General features: G+C 38.4%; 1 protein-coding gene across 1 annotated transcript in view; it reads left to right on the top strand.

Annotated features, from left to right (window-relative positions):
• The window catches only part of TACR3 (tachykinin receptor 3), a 73868-nt gene extending 55432 nt beyond the window's left edge, over positions 1-18436 (top strand). Inside the window, exons 4-5 of the mRNA XM_008689504.2 lie at positions 16236-16432; positions 18082-18436. Coding sequence (XP_008687726.2) covers positions 16236-16432; positions 18082-18394 — 510 coding nt within the window. The 3' untranslated portion in view covers positions 18395-18436. The remainder of the gene's footprint in view (positions 1-16235; positions 16433-18081) is intronic.
• The last annotated feature ends 791 nt before the right edge of the window (positions 18437-19227 follow it).

Genomic DNA, 19227 nt, shown 5'->3' with positions numbered 1-19227 from the left:
TCAATTTATGTGATACCAATGATTTAAAATTTGCTTATAAATTAGTCAGATTGGGGAATGAAGTGAAAATTAATATCTCACCACGCCCAGAGTATCTGATGAGCCTGGCATCCACACTTCCATTTAATCTTCACAGTCCCTGCATGAAAAGTGTTCTTGTTCTTTCTTTACTAATAACACTATGAAATGAGGAAAGATTAAGTAATTTTCCTAAGGTCACATAGCTGTTTATGAACAAGGCCTAGATTTACATCAAAGTCTTATTAGAGTCCAGTGCTCCTGACACTGTACTGCATTACCGTGCAAAGAGGTCTTCAAGGTTTGCTTCTAACTATTCCAGAGAGTGTCGCTTAAACATACACCCCTGCGCAGCCATGTGATGAGCCATTAAAATGTTTTTGCCTCAACACTAAATAGAAGCAAGTTAATAAAGCCTTAAAAATATCAGGGAAAGAATTCCTCTCATCAACTCCTTAAAAAACTTGTGTGTGTCTCCAAATTTGGAAATCATTTTTCCTAGGCCAAACAATGAATCACAGTATATTAATATAAATATTAAAACTAATATCAAAAGAAAAACATTACTTTCTAGAAAACACAATAGATCATTAGTAACTCAAAGGAAAAGTCTAGAAAATAAAAGAACTAAACACATTCATAAATTAGCACTTGAAAATATATTATCTTACATTTATCATTGCTAAGGACAAATTGTGTCCCCTAAAATTCACATTTTGGAGCTCTAAACCTTAATATGATTGTATTTGAAGACAGGGCCTATAGGGAGATAGTTAGGGTTAAATGAGGTCGTATGGATGGGGCCCTGGTCCAATAATAATAATAATGCTTTTATAAGAAGACAGCCCAGAGAGTTTACTCTCTCTCTCTGTGAGCACACAGAGAAGAGTCCTGTGGTCACATGGTAGGGTGCTGACTGACTGCAAACCAGGGAGGGGACCCTCACCAGAAACTGACCATACTGGCACCCAGATCTTGGACTTTCAGCCTCTAGAAGTGTGAGAAAATAAATATCTGTTATTTGAGCCACCTATTCTATGATACTTTGTTATAGCAGACTGAGCTAAGATAGTTATTATTTTATTATAAGCTATAAAATATAATAGTAGTTTTGGCAGTTTTCCCCCATAGGATGCTTAAAAGTATTATTTGAAATAATCTTCATCACAATCATATGTAAGGTTAGTCTCATTTTGCATTTGAGAAAGCTGAGGTTTAGAGAGATTAAATGACGTACACAAGATCACACAGATAATTTGCTAGTGATGCTGTGTGACTGGAATTCATATCTCCTGGTTCTTCATCTATTCTTCCATCACAACACCCATATTATGAGACTAAATAGTAACCACTTTGCATATGTGAAGACTCATCAGCATCAGCACGATCTATGACTTAAAAATATGACAATGTTAAAGACCATTTTGCACAGTGCAAAATTATCCATATAATATTAATTAGTTTTACACTGTAGAGAGAATCCAAAAAAAACCTTTAAAATGCTCTGTTTGTATGAAGTTAAAAGTGTATTGATTCAGAATATCACAGCCCTGGAGGCGCCTGGGTGGCTCAGTCGTTAAGCGTCTGCCTTCGGCTCAGGGCGTGATCCCGGCGTTATGGGATCGAGCCCCACATCAGGCTCCTCCGCTAGGAGCCTGCTTCTTCCTCTCCCCCTCCCCCTGCTTGTGTTCCCTCTCTCGCTGGCTGTCTCTGTGTCTGTCAAATAAATTAAAAAAAAACTTAAAAAAAAAAAAAAAGAACATCACAGCCCTGGACCATGTATAAGAATGCCAATCATTTTATTTTAGATTACTTATACTATTCCATTCACATATAGATTTGCTCATTTATTTGAAATCCTGTGCTGTGTGTATTCTTCTAAACCCTAGAGATACTAGGATAAACAAAACTAAAATGTTCGAGACCCTCGTGGGATTTACATTCAAGCAGTGCAGAAAGACCCCCTAGATAAATAAAATAATGACCAAACGTACTGGGAGTAGTGCCTGGAACAGAAAAGAGACTGATGTGTTTAATTAAGGACAAGAAAGAAGAAAGCTGAAGTATAAAGAACCAAGGAGAGTATGTAATGGGTAAGACTAGAGAATGGGACAGAAGCAAAATGCAGTACAAGTTTTAAGGAACAGGAAGAAGATTTGGTTTTATCCTGGATACAATGAGAAAATCATTTTAAGTAGAGAGTTACTGTATTTCTCTTTTTTAAGCCACTCTAGCTATGGAAGCAAAGACCAGTTAGGTGATTATTGCACTAGTCCGGGAGAAAGGTAATGATAACTTTCGCAGATGTTACAGCAATAGAGATGACAAGACATGAAGAGATTTAAGACATATTTTGCTGACTTAGCCAGCAGGATTTGCCTCAGTATTGAACGGGGCAGTAAAAATGAGGGGATGCAAAGACACAAGCATGGCTTCCGAGGGTCTGGCTTCCGGTACAAGATGGGTGGTGGTGTCACTTACTGAGACAGGGACATTCACAGAAAACACAGCTTCGGAGACAGGGAAAGAATGGAAGGAGCTTTTTTTACACATAACATTTTGAGCTGTCTCTGAGACTCCAGACGAATCATCTCTCTGGGGGAACATGGTGACCTAAAGTTCTACCTTCTGGTCTACAACTTGCTAATTCTCCTGAGTGAAGTAACAACTGAGATAGGACAGTGGGCCACACTCAGAGGGCTGTGTGAAGCCCAGGGGTGCTACAATCAAGGACAGAAAGGCCCAGAGTTTTATGCATCAACCTTACCATTCCTGAGACTGGGAGGATGTAATGCTCCCACTCCGTCCACACGGGGCACACGGCCTTCTGCACCCTCCAAGAACACACACGCAGATTTGCTGCTTGAAGAGAACACTTGCAATTTATCTTTATAGGCAAGGATGAACAGAGCCCGGAGTTGGACAAAAGAAATAAAAGTAGGGGCACCTGGCTGACTCAGTCAGTAGAGCATGCAACTCTTGACCTCGGGGTTGTGAGTTCAAGCCCCATGTTGGCTGTAGAGATTACTTAAACATTTTTAAAAATCTGGGGCTCCTGGGTGGCTTAGTCGGTTAAGCATCTGCGTCCGGCTCGGGTCATGATCCCAGGGTTCTAGGACCAAGCAGCAAGATGGGCTTTCTGCTCAGCAGAAGCCTGCTTCCCCTTCTCCCTGCCGCTCCCCCTGCTTGTGCTCTCTCTCTCTCTCTCTCTGTCAAATAAATAAATAAATAAATAAAATCTTCAGGGGGGAAAAAAACTTAATTTTTTTTAAATCTTTAAAAAAAAAAAAAAATGAAAGCAAACCTCAGGGAACCCAGCTGCTAGAAACAAGACAAAGAAGCAGAGCACCTAGAATAAGCTGTATTTCATGAACTAAAACACAAAATATAAGATCACTTAATTATGATGGAAAAATTATGAGACTAAATACATGATTTTTAAATGTAAAACTCCAATTGTTAAAAAGATGTCACCATTGTGAAGTGAAGAAATATATCAAAACACAAATATACAAAATACCTAAGGATCACGAAAGAAAAAGTAAAGAAGTTTAGAGGAGGGGTCTAGGGTAGCCATATGAATTCACTTGAATAACAAAAAATTCACTGTATTGGAGGAGAACGGTTTCTTTACCTTTATCTCCAGAATCAGCCTCTTCTACTTCTTTTTTTTTTTTTAAGATTTTATTTATTCATTCGACAGAGAAAGAGACAGCCAGCGAGAGAGGGAACACAAGCAGGGGGAGTGGGAGAGGAAGAAGCAGGCTCATAGCAGAGGAGCCTGATGTGGGGCTCGATCCCAGAACGCCGGGATCACGCCCTGAGCCGAAGGCAGACGCTTAACGACTGTGCCACCCAGGCGCCCTTCTCTTCTACTTCTTGACAACACTCCCTGTTAGAAAAGAAATGCATGTCTACTTGACATTTAACTGTAACTGCAACACAGCAGGGCACCTCTGATATGTACCAAGTGCGTCAATTAGAGTGAGGAAACACACAGAATACATGTAGCACAGTCCTTTTCATAAAGCAGGTCCTCAACAAATTTTAGTTTCCCTTCAACTTAGGAGGTCACTCTTTGTCCTTTACTTTTTGAGATATTTATTTATTCATTTATTATCCTCTTTCCTAAACATTCTTATAAAACCAAATGCACCTACATGTTAGTACCACATTCTGTGTTAATGTCTTACTATAAAAAGTCATTTCTTTCTTTATACCATTGCTGCTATTAAGAGAAGAAAGTACAAGCTTCTAGAATATATATCTTGACTTATATTTGCCTAAGGGTGTAAATAAATCTAGACTGACACAAGATCACACTCTACAAAAAGAAGTTTGTGTGTGGAAATAGTTTCTGTAGTCACCACTGAAATAAAAGGCAATGCACAATACAGACATGGATCTAACCTACTCTATTACTAGCACACCAAAATTAAATCCAAGAACATAATGAAGTCTATGCTGTTGTAACGGTAAAGTTTATGCGTCAACTTGACTGGGACACAAGGTCCCCAGATAGCTTGTTAAACATTATTCTGGGTGTGTCTTTGACACTTGAACATTAACAGTCGAACAGGTGGACTGTACAGCAGATGCCCTCCCCAATGGGGGTGAACATCATCCCATTTGTTGCGAGCCTGAAAAGAACAAAAAAGCAGAGAATGGTTGAATTGCTCTCTGCCTGACCACCTAAGCTGATACATCAATTTTCTCCACCAGCTTTCCTGGGTCTCCAGCTTGCACATGGCACATCATGGGATTACTCAGCCTTCCTAGTTGAGTGAACCAAGACCATATATATATAATGCTCAATAATATTTGCAAAATTAATGTATTAATAAAGTATGAAGCAATGCCATAATGCCATTGGCTAAACTGATGAGGAATGGGTTGTATATCGGGAAAAAAATGTATTCTCGCTTAGATCAAATATGTTTTTATATGAAAATGAAAGTGCTCAGGAATTGGCTGCTACATATGGAAATATGTAGTATATAATAGAGAACTGTGCAATATAATGGATATCATAGTTCTGTTAGTGTTACCCAGAGAAAAAGTATATATATATATATATATAATTCATATATGTCTGAATATATATTATATATATAATTCATTCATTCCTATATTCATTCTTATATTCATTCATTCTCAAGATATTAAATATCATCTACAGGTCACTGACTCTGAAATGTATATCATAAATCAATACTACTTCTATGAGCTCTAGGTTTATGTAACAAGCTACATGCTTGATGTCCTTGCTTTGCCTATTTCTCAGGTGTTTTGAAATTATAATATGCATTACTGATCTCTGAGTCTCCAGGTGTGGCATAAAAGGAGACTTTTCCTACAGTCATCCAAATACAAGTGCATGGTACTTCCATTTACCCAGATACTAATTTCTATGAAGAGTCATTCTTAAAAACTCCCCTTTCTCTCTTACCCTCACCTGATTCATTACTAAATCCTAATGGTCTTCATCCCTAAAATAGTTCCTATCTCTGTATTTTTCTCTCTCTCCATTAAAATGATTCTCCAAGATTCTATCACTTGTCCACAGGTCCACCACCACAACCTCTCCAACTCACTTTCCCAGGTCTGCACTTGTTTCCCCAAATTCATTCTTCACTTAGCAGCCAGGATGATTTTTTAATGAGCTGTAACATTATATTAGTTTCAGGTGTATCGCGTAATGATTTGGTATTGTATGTATTACAAAATGATCACTACATTAAGTCTGGTAATCATCTATCACCACACATAGTTAAAATTCTTTTTTCTTGTGATAAGAACTTTTAAAACCAAGTCCTTTAGCATCTTCCAATATATAATACAGTGTTAGTGGTTACAGCCACCATGGTGTATTACAACTGATGTTTTTAAAATGTAAACCAACTCATACAACCTGCTTGCAATTTTTTAGTAGTTTCCCGATACACGTAAGGAAATAAATAAAAGAAATTGCAAACCCTGAAAATAACCTACAAGGTTCCACAGAATCTTGCTGCCATTTACTCTGCCAACCTCATTTTGTGCCACTTTGCCATTTATACACTGCGTTCCCATAACACTTGCTCTCGGTTGTTTGAACACATCAAACTTTCTTCCACTTCTCGGTCTTCACTCACACTATTATCGGGGCCTAGAATGCTATGCCCTTTATTCTTCTGTCTGTACAGCCTCTAGGTTGCAGCTTAAATAGTACTTCCTCAAACAGACCTTCCGTTGTACTCTACAAATCTAGATGTGATTATTTTTTCTATTGAATTTATCAGAATTTGTAATTTCATATGTTTTCTATACTTATTATTTAACAAATGTCTCTTTGATAGGATATAAATGCTTTGAAAATAGATAACTTTTTTTTCTTTTTTAATTTCGCACTGTATCTCTAGAGTCTGGAGCCTTGGTTTCTTTAGAAAAATGGCATTATTGTAAAACAATTGTTATATAAGTGTACAATAAATTAAGTATGCAAAAGTAATTGGCTTCCTTTTTAAGCCTGAGCCATCACATGGTTCAAATATTTTTTTCAAACGTTGTGCTAAACACAAAAGTCAAGGGCAATAATAATTATCTTAATTTAGATATAAAATATTTAAATGTATTTTTGTTTTATTCACTTAAATAATATTTTTGAAACAGAATCAGACCTATAAATATACAGAACAAATTGATAGTTGCCAGAGGGGAAGAGGATAGGGGGTTGGACAAACTGGGTGAAGGGGAGTGGGAGATACAGGCTTCCAGTTATGAATGAGTAAGTCATGGGAATAAAAGCATGGCATACAGGGGGAGGGGGAGTAGGAAAAAAAAAAGAAAAAAAAATTCTGCCTTCCTAGTTCAAAAATGTATATTTTTGAAATCCTATTATGTGCATGATAGGGCAAAACACTGATAAGACAAAAATAAATGATGCTTCTTGCAATTAAAGTGTTCATAAAATGAGTGAGAAAATCTGATACCTTCAGTTAACAAGTAATTTATTCAATGTCAAGAACTATGCTAGGTTCTGGAGACAAAAAAACAAATAATGCATATGCCCATATTTGGTCTGAAGGAAACAGAGACGTGCTTGACTATAACATGTACCTGTGTTATAAGATGTAAGCGTGATTTGCTAAATCTCATTAGGAAGTAACTAAGAATACCTGCATGAAGAAATGAGGGAAGCTACTGAGGAGGTGAACTTGGGGGGACCTCCTGAAAGATGGATAGAGAATTTTACAGGGAGAGAGATCAGATCAGGGCATTCCAGAGTGATAGGCATGTGCGAACCACATGGGTTTATTTCAAGGTAACTACAAATCAAGACAATAACATTATTTATAATCCATGCCTTCCTATTTCCCATATATCATAGAGAAAAATATTAATATTCAGTGGCTGATCTTATTTTCTACCAGATTTAGTATAGAAAAGTGTATTTTTAAGTATTCTAGATTTATGCTGCTTCAAAAAGCAATTAAGGTATGCACAACTTGAAGACAAAAAGCCAACTGTAAAAGTACCTTGAGACACTGGCTGACCTAATATTTCAGACCACAATCTATTAATAAGAGTGTATTTTTAAAAGGACAAGTTAAGTCAACATAGAGCAAGATATAAAATCTCTTGGTCAGGCAAATGTCATCAGCCTAGCTTTTTTCACCTGGCCAGGCACACTCCCGAGACACCAGATCTCCCCCAGCAACTCCTGGAACAGAAAAGGAAGAGATGAGCCCATGCCCTGGTGCCAGCAGGCTGGCAGCAGATTGCAGCTGTTTGCTCTTGACACTCACTTTCCCACAAAGGTAACTGAGGCAGAAATTCTCTTCGCTCACTCCCCTTCTGTGAATGTCAAAAGATCTTAAATCCTAACAGTGTTTATTTGGGACTAAAGTAATCCTTTTCAGCAGACCTGCTTTATGGCTACTAGGGAAAAAGAATACAGGAGATTGTCAAGAATTTACAGTTCTTGTGCATTTGTCTTTGAACATGCTCAACATAAATGAAGTCTGTGGAAGTAAGTGGTACCACACGAGCCCATAAAATATTTGAAGTTCCGAGTCCCTATTTCACAGTTTTAATGCAGATCAATCTGTCCATATTCCCATAGTAATAGATACACCAGATTCCAACTAAAAGTTCCCAGCCCGCTCCACCATTCCAACTTCTTTTCTCATTCTCTCATCTTTTGGAAAAGATCTCATCTTACCTGAAGCTCAAATGGGCAATTCCTGGGCAAAATGAGGCCGTCTGACTACCCTTCACTTAAGCACCCCTGAGCGCGCTAGCTGAGGAAAGAAGCCGGGGCTCTTTCTAAAGGTCTTGAGAAGTAGAATGTACGCAAAATGAGCTCTTAGCTAATGAAGAATTAAGAGACCCAGGAATCCTTGCTGTGAACCTGCCTTTCGCATTTTGAGAAAGCACCCCACCTCCTGGGTTTTAAGTCTCTCATCTATAAAATGGAGAAGCTATATGGTCAAAGGTTTGTCATGAAGATTATAGAAGATCATACATTGGAAAGTTTCTTTTTTTAGTAATTATAAAAAGCACCAAGCCTTTTACTAAAATCAGAAGTGAACACAACTCCGCTGAGTCCTCCATCAAATGCGTCTGCTGGCCTTGCCTCACTCAAAGGACAATGTTGCCATCAGCATGATTTTCCTTTGGGAAGTCGGAAAGTGCGTGTTAGAACGACCTGGCCAACGCGTGGAGTGCAGCACCTGGGCTGAATGTCACACTCTGTAGCACAGAGTCTGTAGCACCAGAAACTAGCACAGGAAGGTAGTAAGGGGAAAGAAGCTTTGAAAGGTAGGATGAAACAAGAGAGCACAGGGTAAGTTTGGAAACACCGCTGTATCTTCTAGTTTATGAAGGAGAGATCTGAAATGCAGTCAGGAATGGGCTCTGGACTGCACTGCAGTTAAAATGTAACAACCCAGCCCCTCTCCCTAAGAGCACAAGATACTGATCAAGGAATTTCAAACTTCGTTCCCATTACCAGACCACCATCTCATAGTCCACTATGAATCAGTATTACGTTTTGTCAGCATGTTCTGAACAGTACTCTTGTATTACATTTTGGTGTTAATTTGCTAAACATATATTTTAAAGTAATCTACATTTTTAACCATACTCTGACATTCCTTCCCGTTCTAATAAAACAGAAGCCTCAAAAACATGACTTTGACCCAATATTCACAATATGTGACCCTTCCTTTTCAAAAACTCTTGTTAAAATTGCTCTTGATTATTTGGAAACCCATGAAATGTGGTAAATAAATCTACTTCTCCTGTTTTTGTAAACCACAGAAATTGTTTTCTGGCTATTTTCTATTTTAATTTTCTGCCTCTAACCTAACAAGCCACAACAGCTTTGCTCCTTCCGAGGTGAACGCTTGAGTGTGGTAACAAAGGAGCCTTTTGCCTGAATCAAAGGGACCACTCTTCAGTCTAAGCTCAAGTGACAGATTCAATTGGAATTTTGAATTGTATAACAACCAAGAAAAATCTATCATCTCATTCAGCAAGCAAGCTTTCTACGTGCAGTGTCATTATGTCTGCTGCAAAAAAATTACCATGGAACACAGTGCTCCTGAGGAAGACCATATGTAACCTGAGAGGTTCATCTGTTGCAAATGGAGGTCCTGGTCTGTTTCTGATACTGCTAACAGCAGTTCTACAGGCAATCCAAACCTCTCTGGAAATCTCCATTTTCTGGGACCCTGTAGAGTATTTTGCCTTCTATTTTGCTGGCATGAAGCCATATCATCTAGTGTCCTCAGCATTTCAAACCCTGTTGCTGTCTTTTCAGGCCGCCATAACAAAATACAATAGACTGGTGGTTTAAACAACAGACATTTATTTTCTTGCTGTTCTGGAGGTGAGCCGTCTGAGTTGAAGGTGTTGTCAGGAATGGTTTCCTGTAAGACTTCTCTGTTTGGTGTGCAGATGGCTGCAAACCTTTGTATTCCCACGGTCTTCCCTCTGTGTGTCAGTGTTCCAATCACTTCTTTCAACAACACGGGTCATACTGATTGAGGCCCCCTCCTAATGAACTCATTTTAACTTAATTACCTCTTTCAACACCCTCTCCCCAAATTCAGTCTCATGCTGAGGTAATGGGGATTAGAATATCAACACGAATTTTGAAGACTGACATCAGCAAGATGACAAAATAAGACATCTCTTGTTATCTCCTTAATAACAATGTGGCATCTATCCACAGGCAAATGTGCCTTGTGGGTGCTGAAGGGTCAGATAGGTCTGGTGCCGTCCCAGAAAGAGGAGGAGTCATTTTGAGAAGGCAGGCCTGTATCCAGGAGGCTAAAACAAGGTTCCAGCTGGAGACCCAGAAACAGCGCCATACCCCAGAGAATTTGGCTCTTGCCTCATTTGGCTTTGGTTCTTTCATCAGCACCAAACTCCAAGAGATCCGAGAGGAGTCTCACTCACTGTGAGTTGGGTAATGAATATAGAGACCTCCATGCAGCTGTGGACCCTACCGTGGCCCGTCAATCAGCTCCAGCTCCTCTCAGCTACAGTCCAGGGGCCCTGGGAAACACTGATTTAGGGAATCACCCATGGACCTGGGAGCCATGTGGAAGTCCAGGAGTCTAGCAGAGAAGTTCCAGCACAACGTTAGCGATAAAAAATGTGATGCAGATGCACTGGAGAGGGTGAGAGGAATAGTTTGACTGCACACACATCACCTCTCCCTGAAAGTGACACAGCTCAGCGCCAAGAGGTTCCTTCTCAGAGGTGATTTCTCCCAAGGGGGGAAATGAAAGTATGTGAATGAGTGAGTACCCACTGCCCCAGTTCTGCAGGCTGCTGCCAAAAAGGCCCATTTCTTTCCCTCCATCCAGAGAACTGAGTCTTGAGCTGCAGAACTAGGAGGCAGGGGAGTGGCTAAGAAAACAGCAGGCAAGGTAAATGGACCCCAGCCGGGGGACTTGGATTCCACTAACCGGTCACGGACTCTGTGGGAGGCCAGTCCACCAGCCGCCGGGGATGCCTCTCCTCTCCTCTCCCACTGGCCCAGTTATAAGATGAAGGCAGTCTGAGGATCTGACGTGAAGCATGAGGACTCCAGTTAACTATACTGGGTAGTATACTGAAAAGTTGCCATAAATCTTAAACGCACTTACCACACACACACAAACCAAAAACGGTAATTATGTGTGAGGAGATAGACCTTATTGCAGTAACCACCTCACAATACATACATGTATCAAATCATCACATTGAACACTTTAAACATACACATTAGATATCAATTATATCTCAATAAAGCCAGAAGGAAAGGGAAGAAAGAAAGAAAGAAACCGTATAAATTTTAAAAAAATGGGGGAACACAATTTGGTCCATAAGAAGGCTCCATGCATTTTTATCTCCAACCACGATCCCATAACATCAGTCTTTATTTGTCTTGCTCGACGTACTTCCTTTACTAATTTCATCTCATCTTCCTTTTTATGGCTGCTTCACTTTCTCCGGCTTTAGACCATTGTAAGCCTAAAATCTTATGATGCTCTCAAAGTCTAAGTTTTCAATGGAAAAAATGAAAATACACTAAAAACGAAATATGACCAGTAACATGTACAGGACAGTCCAAATACAACACTGCACACACACACACACACACACACACACACACACACACAAAGGCTCTCCACGCTTGCACTTACACACACATAGGTTTTTTCCTTTGTTTGGGCTTGACGTCACTTCTTACAGGCATCACTCTGATGTTAACTGCATGCACACGTTACTTGGAGTTGGTACCAGCGTCACGGTTCTTGGACCACACCAACACAGCGCACCCGTATTCTCATCTAATTCTAAAATTACTAGCAAAATTCAACTCGGCTTCTGGACCACGGTGCCCTTTTTTTCACCACTATTATTACTGAGTTCTTATTTCCTCACTCGAGACAGAAATGTTTAAGCCCACTGAATGTAATGGAAGCAGCAAAACCTCAACCTAAATAGCCCATGAAATGGTACTTTACATTTTGATGCTTTTATTGAAAATTTTCCCGTATCCTACTCTGGAGAATATTATTTTAATTTGCTAATGTGTGGTTAAAATAAGCAGGCCTGCAGTTTTGACTTAAGGAAATTTAATGGTCCATTTAAGACCATTTCTGCAGACAAAAGGCGTGATGAAGTGGTAGGATGTGACTCATGGGATGGTCCTCCAGAACATTCTGAAGGGGTTCTGATCAAAGCAAGAAGCTTCCTGCCACATGGCGTTGAAAATTTCCAGTTCGGACATTTAGGAACATAAACCCTACGCTGAAGAAGATAATCCTACACGTTTTTTTATGGTTGGCACTCTTCTATTTCATTTCCTAGACTTACATTTTTTTTTTCTTTTTTATGACCTAAACCTCAAAATCATCCCTCCTACACTAATTTAATATGAAAGATAAGAACGGCTGCAGGCATTTCAGTCTAACCTGTACAAGATACAAAAATCAAAGATTTTTTTTCCCTTTGATACACAAAGAAAAGGTGCCCAAAGCTTATTTTCACTTACCAAAGCATGCATTTCAGTCCTGCCTATGTGAGTAAAGTGGATTCTTAACTACTAAAAACAGGCAGTAGAACTGTAGGAGCTTCATCACTCGTCCCACCTCCCTTCTTCCTCCTGCTAGTAAGTGTCTGTGCCAAGGACAGCGGACAGCCATGACCATCCATGTTGCCATGGAAAGTGGAAAATAAATCCCACTGCCTCAGAAGTGGGACGTGTCTCAGATTCCTGAAATACCCAACATCAATCAATCTTCATATCAGGTTGTAGCACAATTTGCTAAGACATGGTGAAAGATTTGAACCGTCTCTATCCCAGTCTCTTATCTCGCCTAAAAATTTCAGGATTTTCAGGAAGTCTACCAAACTGCATACCTTTCCTGCTTAGTGTTTATGTGCTAGTGCCGTCGTCCAGCCATGAGACACAGGGGAACTGCTCGCAGCCTTTGCACATCTCTCATTGCTCAAGATTTGTGCTTCAAAGTGCTCTCTTCCTGAGCAATTTAAAGAGTAGGATTACAGATTCATGATTTTGGCACTTCACAAAGCAATGCAATTTCTCCCACCTAGAACCCTGCTTTTTTGCATATACATGACACCTGGGGTCCTGAAAGTTTGACATCTGAGATAATTCCACAAGATTTGGTGAGCAGACACTGAAGCTAACAGTTAAAATGTATTTTATAGAAATAAGTAAGTGAAGAATATTATAACCATGTTTCACTGGAAAAGACATTTTCTTTCAGAGTCTTTCAGATTTTTCCTTATTTTCAAATAAATATCTAAATGTTTTATAACAAGGTCCATAAGGCCCTATATCCGTGAATTAGAAGTTATCTGAAACTTCGGTTCCAGAGGCATTTTTATTTAATTTAATTCTCCACGTGCACTTTAATTTTTCCACATTATTGATGGTTGGAAGTCACTTAAAGATTCTGATAGCTTTTGTAGGTCTTTACTATTGTTAGAAAATAGCTTCATGCGCAGGGATTTTGTGGTCAGCCTGCACAAAAGCATTCAAAGAAGCTTTTATGCATATTTGCTGATACTGTATTTAACAGAGTAGCCTATACCATGTTCACACTGTCGTAGTTTTTTTTTTTTCCCTTAGCATTTATTCAGAATAAAATTTAATGCTTTCATGCACCCCAAATAATGTATCAGTTGTATTGTTTATACACTCATACTCTTTTGAATTTGTTTGCCTAGAAAAATGAGATAGCAATAAAACATCAGGCACATTCGATACATACATGCCCATTTTAAATTTGGAGGACAAATGATACCAGTAATTAATGACCAAGTAAAATTAGGGACATCTCTTAACCACCTATATGACTCTCGGGTGTTGTTTTGTTTTGTTTTGTTGTATTCAGCTTTCATGGATTTATTTTAAAAAATTCTTGAGCACTGATTGTGTATGAAGTCCGATCTATGTGCCTGAATCCATCAGCAAAAAACAAAGCAAGCAGAAAATTCTTGCTCTTTTATATTCTAACATGAGGAGACAGGAAGTAAAGAATAAACATAACAAACTGAAAATAAAGAGCAAGCTAAGGAGTTTGGTGCTGGAAGGGCAGACTGCACTTTTAAACAGGTTGGTCAGAATGGGAGTCACAGAGAAAGTGACAGCTGTGCAAAGGCGTGAAGAACATGATGGGGTTACCCAGTGGGAGTAACTGGGAGAAGAGTGTTCTGGAGGGAGAATAATTTGGGGCAGGAGCTTACTTGTCGTATTCAAGGAATAGTATAATGTTCATATATTCAAAGTAAAAAGGCAATAGAACTTGTTTCATTCAGTCTTATATCCCTGGGCTACAGTTACCATGTACTGAATAGTTCTTGCTTATAATAAACTAGAAAGTTCTCATAAATATTATTTCAACTTTATATGCACATGTTTATATTCACCACATTTCTGTGCATTTTTTATTTACATTTTTCATTATATTGTAAGCTTCTGCAGGATAAGAAATGGGTCCTTTACTTACTATTTTTCTCTATTCTGTTTTCTAGACCCAGTAGACATTCAGTAAATGTTAACTGTAAGCAGGAAGAAAAAAGACTTAAAAATCTTAGTTTTAAAACTCCAGCCTTGTCTCGTGAATCACAGTGGTCAAATCTTTTGGTCTTTGCCTCAGTTTCCTAAAGCACAATTGAAAACCAACTGATAAGGTGTTAAATACATGAAACATTATATAAATGTGAATTATAATAAAATACAGTTCTCACTTATATTCCACAAATAAATGAATAGGAAATCAGAGAGATAAATGCAGAAATCTGAACACAGCTTTTCAGGGGGAAAAAAAAAGGGCAGTTTAAAGAGCACTGAGAAAAAAAGGGTTTGGATGGTGCAGCCAGTGATGACATTCTCTGAGCTATTGACCTTGATCTTCAGCTCTGATGACTAATTTCCATCAGCTCAATACTAGTTCCCTGGATGGTACAGTGATTAGGCCCTTGGGAAAACTTTGCTTTCCACACTGATCCACTTCATGCTTTGCCTTGTTCTAGAATTACGTCTCTCCTGACTCTTAACCTTGCCAACTTTTCTTATGAATCCCTAACTTGCAGTGAAATGATGAGTCCAGTCCATAAATGTATTTTCATAGTTCTAAGATGCCTCACAGATCATTTATGTCAAGACTGTCTCTGATTTGTGTGCTGATCTGACTAGGGGTAAGCCCCCAAATTATTTTATTTAACATATATCATTCTAAACATTTTACTATTTCCAAATTGCCAAAAGAAGTATGGACAAATTTAGTAGATAGATTGCTCGTGAGAAATATCAAATGCGGTATCATAGAATATTGTGATTTCCCTTTCCATACAAAGCTAACCAGCTCTGAGTCTACCTTTCTTACAGTCACAGACAATGGACAGATTTTATTTCATCTAGGGACACATAAAACAGCCTCCCATTCAACCTACTATTGCAAATTGTACATCGTCATTCATTATTCATTCATTCCGTATCTAGTTATTTATCTTCAGCTATATACTTCAGATTGTGCTAGATGCTGGGAATATGAAGATAATTAAGACATTCTCTCTGCCGTCTAGGAACTTAAGGCCTAGTGGTGGAGAAATAAAGGCTGATGTGCTACTTCGGCCAGGGCTTTCTAGAGTATTTGGTTTCAAAGGTATGAAAACCAACGGAAATGATCCATGTTTACAAAATTCATAAGACCTGCTGTATAAACCAGTTGATTACCTACTTGCAAATTTAAAGCTAATGATATTTCCTCAGACTGTGGGTGCTCATAATCACTATCCAGAGAAACCTTTCCCAATACCAGTTTCTCTAGATATAATATCTCTGCTATTTTAATGTTCAGGCTAGCAGAGCCAAATCTTGCTCCACTCTCCCCTAAGCTCGTTGGATTTTTGTAAACACTTATTTTCTTCAGGCCAATTAATAAATATTTGTTTCTGTTTGAGTTAGTGCCATCCATTCTCTTGGGTTAGGTAAAGAAGGAATGGTCACATCAGCATGCTTTCTTGAGACTTATCTTGGGCAGCTGTCCCTAGATTACTCCCACTTTTTAAATACTTATCCTTAGGCATGCTATGTATTTAGCTATATTGGGAGAAAAATATGATTTGTAGTAAGCTACTGCAACTAATATATTTAATGACTTTTAAATTTTCCAAAACTGACCTCTTTCCTTCTTTCTTTGTAGGTTGTAAAAATGATGATAATTGTCGTGGTGACATTTGCCATCTGCTGGCTGCCGTATCATATTTACTTCATCCTCACCGCAGTCTACCAACAACTAAATAGGTGGAAATACATCCAGCAGGTCTACCTGGCCAGCTTTTGGCTGGCAATGAGCTCGACCATGTACAACCCCATCATCTACTGCTGTCTGAATAAAAGGTAGAAAGTTACCAAACCACAGAGTTCTTGTCACTCTTGGCTTAGCTGAAAGCATATAATTTTGTTCCAGCTTCTTGGTACAAATTACAAATGCAAAAGGAAGGAAAAATTTAAAAATTTACTAAGAAGAGTACAGAACTTGATTTTTTTCAGAATTCCTCCTACGTTATGAAATATCCCACCTTAACAATTACATCCTCAAAACAGTAAACTTAAGAGTTCTAACTGGGAGATTTTTATATGGCCTATTCTCCCTCCAGACCCTTCAGAATTTTGTCTGTTAAGAAAAAAAAAGTCCATCATGATTGAAGGAGGTGAGTGGAATATGTGCTCAAGTCCTCAAAGAAATGAAGACACTTCATAGAAATATACAGATAATTTTTATAAGATGGGGAGAGATGATGGCATATGTGAGTGGATAGACTTCAAAATAGAAGATGTTGCTGTGAGGGTTACAGAATCAACAGTAAGGGCGAGGAGAATTCCAATCCTCCTGCCGGTATAATGAGGTCAGCAAGTAAGACAGGATGCAGTCTCCATGGAAATAGGCTATGAAGAAATTAAAGTGGTCAGGGCAAAGCTACTTTTACAGTAAAGATTTTAAAAGGCAGTATTTGGGGCGCCTGGGTGGCACAGCGGTTAAGCGTCTGCCTTCGGCTCAGGGCGTGATCCCGGCGTTCTGGGATCGAGCCCCACATCAGGCTCCTCCACTGGGAGCCTGCTTCTTCCTCTCCCACTCCCCCTGCTGTGTTCCCTCTCTTGCTGGCTGTCTCTCTCTCTGTCAAATAAATGAATAAAATATTTAAAAAAATAAAAATAAAAGGCAGTATTTGACTGTAGTCAAATTTAGGACTGGAAAGGAGGGTAAAATGCTGTTTCCAGATGAAAACACCTCGGCTGTAAAAACACATGGAGGGGCAGGGCTAAATGTCGTAAGATCGGTAATTCCCTGAAGAAACCAATGTGTTCTGAGCAGAACTAGAAGTAGAACTTCACGCAAGTAACTGTAAGCCAAATCCTAATTCTCTTTCCAGTTGAGCCTCCACTACACTGTGCCTTAAGTTTGTTAAATACTTAATTCTTTTTTTTCTCTCAATTGCATAAGCCATATATGAATTCAAGCCACCCCACAAACAGTATATCTGTTTTTAATCAACTTCACTTCATGGTTTACAAAGCAAAAGATTTTGCACTTTCATATATGATTAGATAAAAACCATCAAGATTAGTAATTAATTCCAACATTAAATGAGACTTTAATGTACAAATGTTTAATCATTTCCGAAAGAAGCTATTTTGAAATATGTCATTTTTCAGTGCCTTAACCACCAAGCCTAATTCAATTACACTTCTGCAAATGTATAAAATTATTGAAGAAATGTACACTGTTTCTTTGGCATATGGATTATGTGATGCTCTGCTTTTTCTCTTCAATGACATGCTTCTCATCCATAGGAAATTAAAATTCAAACAAGAAAATTTACAAGACTGGTACCAATACTGTGGCATACATTTTAAGAATTTGTCAAGAAAATCAAATTCAAAACCTGATTTTGCTTAATTGCCTTCAATAGGGCTTTCTGTGGCAATTGAAAGAAATTTCCACTTGAAAACATAATTTTTTCTTTCTGTGACCTGCTTCTCTTCAGATTTCGAGCTGGCTTCAAGAGGGCGTTTCGCTGGTGTCCTTTCATTGAAGTTTCTAGCTATGATGAGCTGGAGCTCAAGACCACCAGGTTTCACCCCACTCGGCAAAGCAGCCTGTACACGGTGACCAGGATGGAGTCCATGACGGTGGTGTTTGAGCCTAGTGATGCAGACAACACCAAATCCAGTCGGAAGAAGACAGCAACTCCAAGAGATCCAAGCTTCAGGGGCTGCTCCCGCAGGAATTCCAAATCTGCCTCCACCACTTCCAGTTTCATTAGTTCGCCCTATACTTCTGTGGATGAATACTCCTAAATTCATTTCCTGAAGTAAGACAGTCATATGAGGCCATCATGGTTTCAGCATAAGCCCCCATTCTCCTGTTTACCAGTCCTGTCCTACCTACTTTTGGGAAACAGAGGGCAGTTTTGGTCAGCAAAGCTTCAACTGAGGAAGGTAGAATAGAAATGTAACAAAGACACTATTAAGATATTTTTTCCCCTCAAAAATAAAATGGGCTGTCCATTTATTCTTTGAAAACTCTAAATTATTACATGTAACATACTAAAAATAAATCTGAAAAATACCAAAGTGTTAAATTTTTCTCATTTAAAAATTGCAATAAACATTTATGACGCTAAGGTGACATATGATTTTTCCAAGAGATTAAAGAAGCTTTAAAAATATAATGTTGTGAGTGAATAAAAACAAAATCTATGTGAATGAAACATTTTCATCTGTAGTTATAAAACAGAAAAAAAATAAATGACTCATTTTCCCATGAGAATGAAGGAAAATTGCCTCAAGGAGTAGAAATTAATGAAAATCTTCGCTCAAGTGAATTCACTTTGTAGAATAAAAAATTTTAAAGATTTAAGTATTTTTTCCATGAAATCAGTAACTGGAAAGGAAATCTAGTAAAATTATTAGACAGCGGTACATGTCATTCTCTTTATTATTTTCTCTGAGAATATGGCTTCAAAAGAAAAAAAAATACCCCTTTACTTTTTGACCATTATATAAAGTACCAAGCTAAGAAATTGTCAAAGTTAAGTCCTGAAAAGGACAAAGCAAATTCCTATGATCCTCTTTACTTTATTTTTCACAAATATTTAAAATTTTTTAGAAAACGGGCAGATTATAAAACA

The sequence above is a fragment of the Ursus maritimus genome, unplaced genomic scaffold (assembly GCF_017311325.1).
Source record: "Ursus maritimus isolate PB19 unplaced genomic scaffold, ASM1731132v1 scaffold_11, whole genome shotgun sequence".
NCBI classification, from domain to species: Eukaryota; Metazoa; Chordata; class Mammalia; order Carnivora; family Ursidae; genus Ursus; species Ursus maritimus.
Note: the sequence above shows the minus strand (reverse complement) of the source record. Positions and strands in the feature narration are given on the sequence as shown.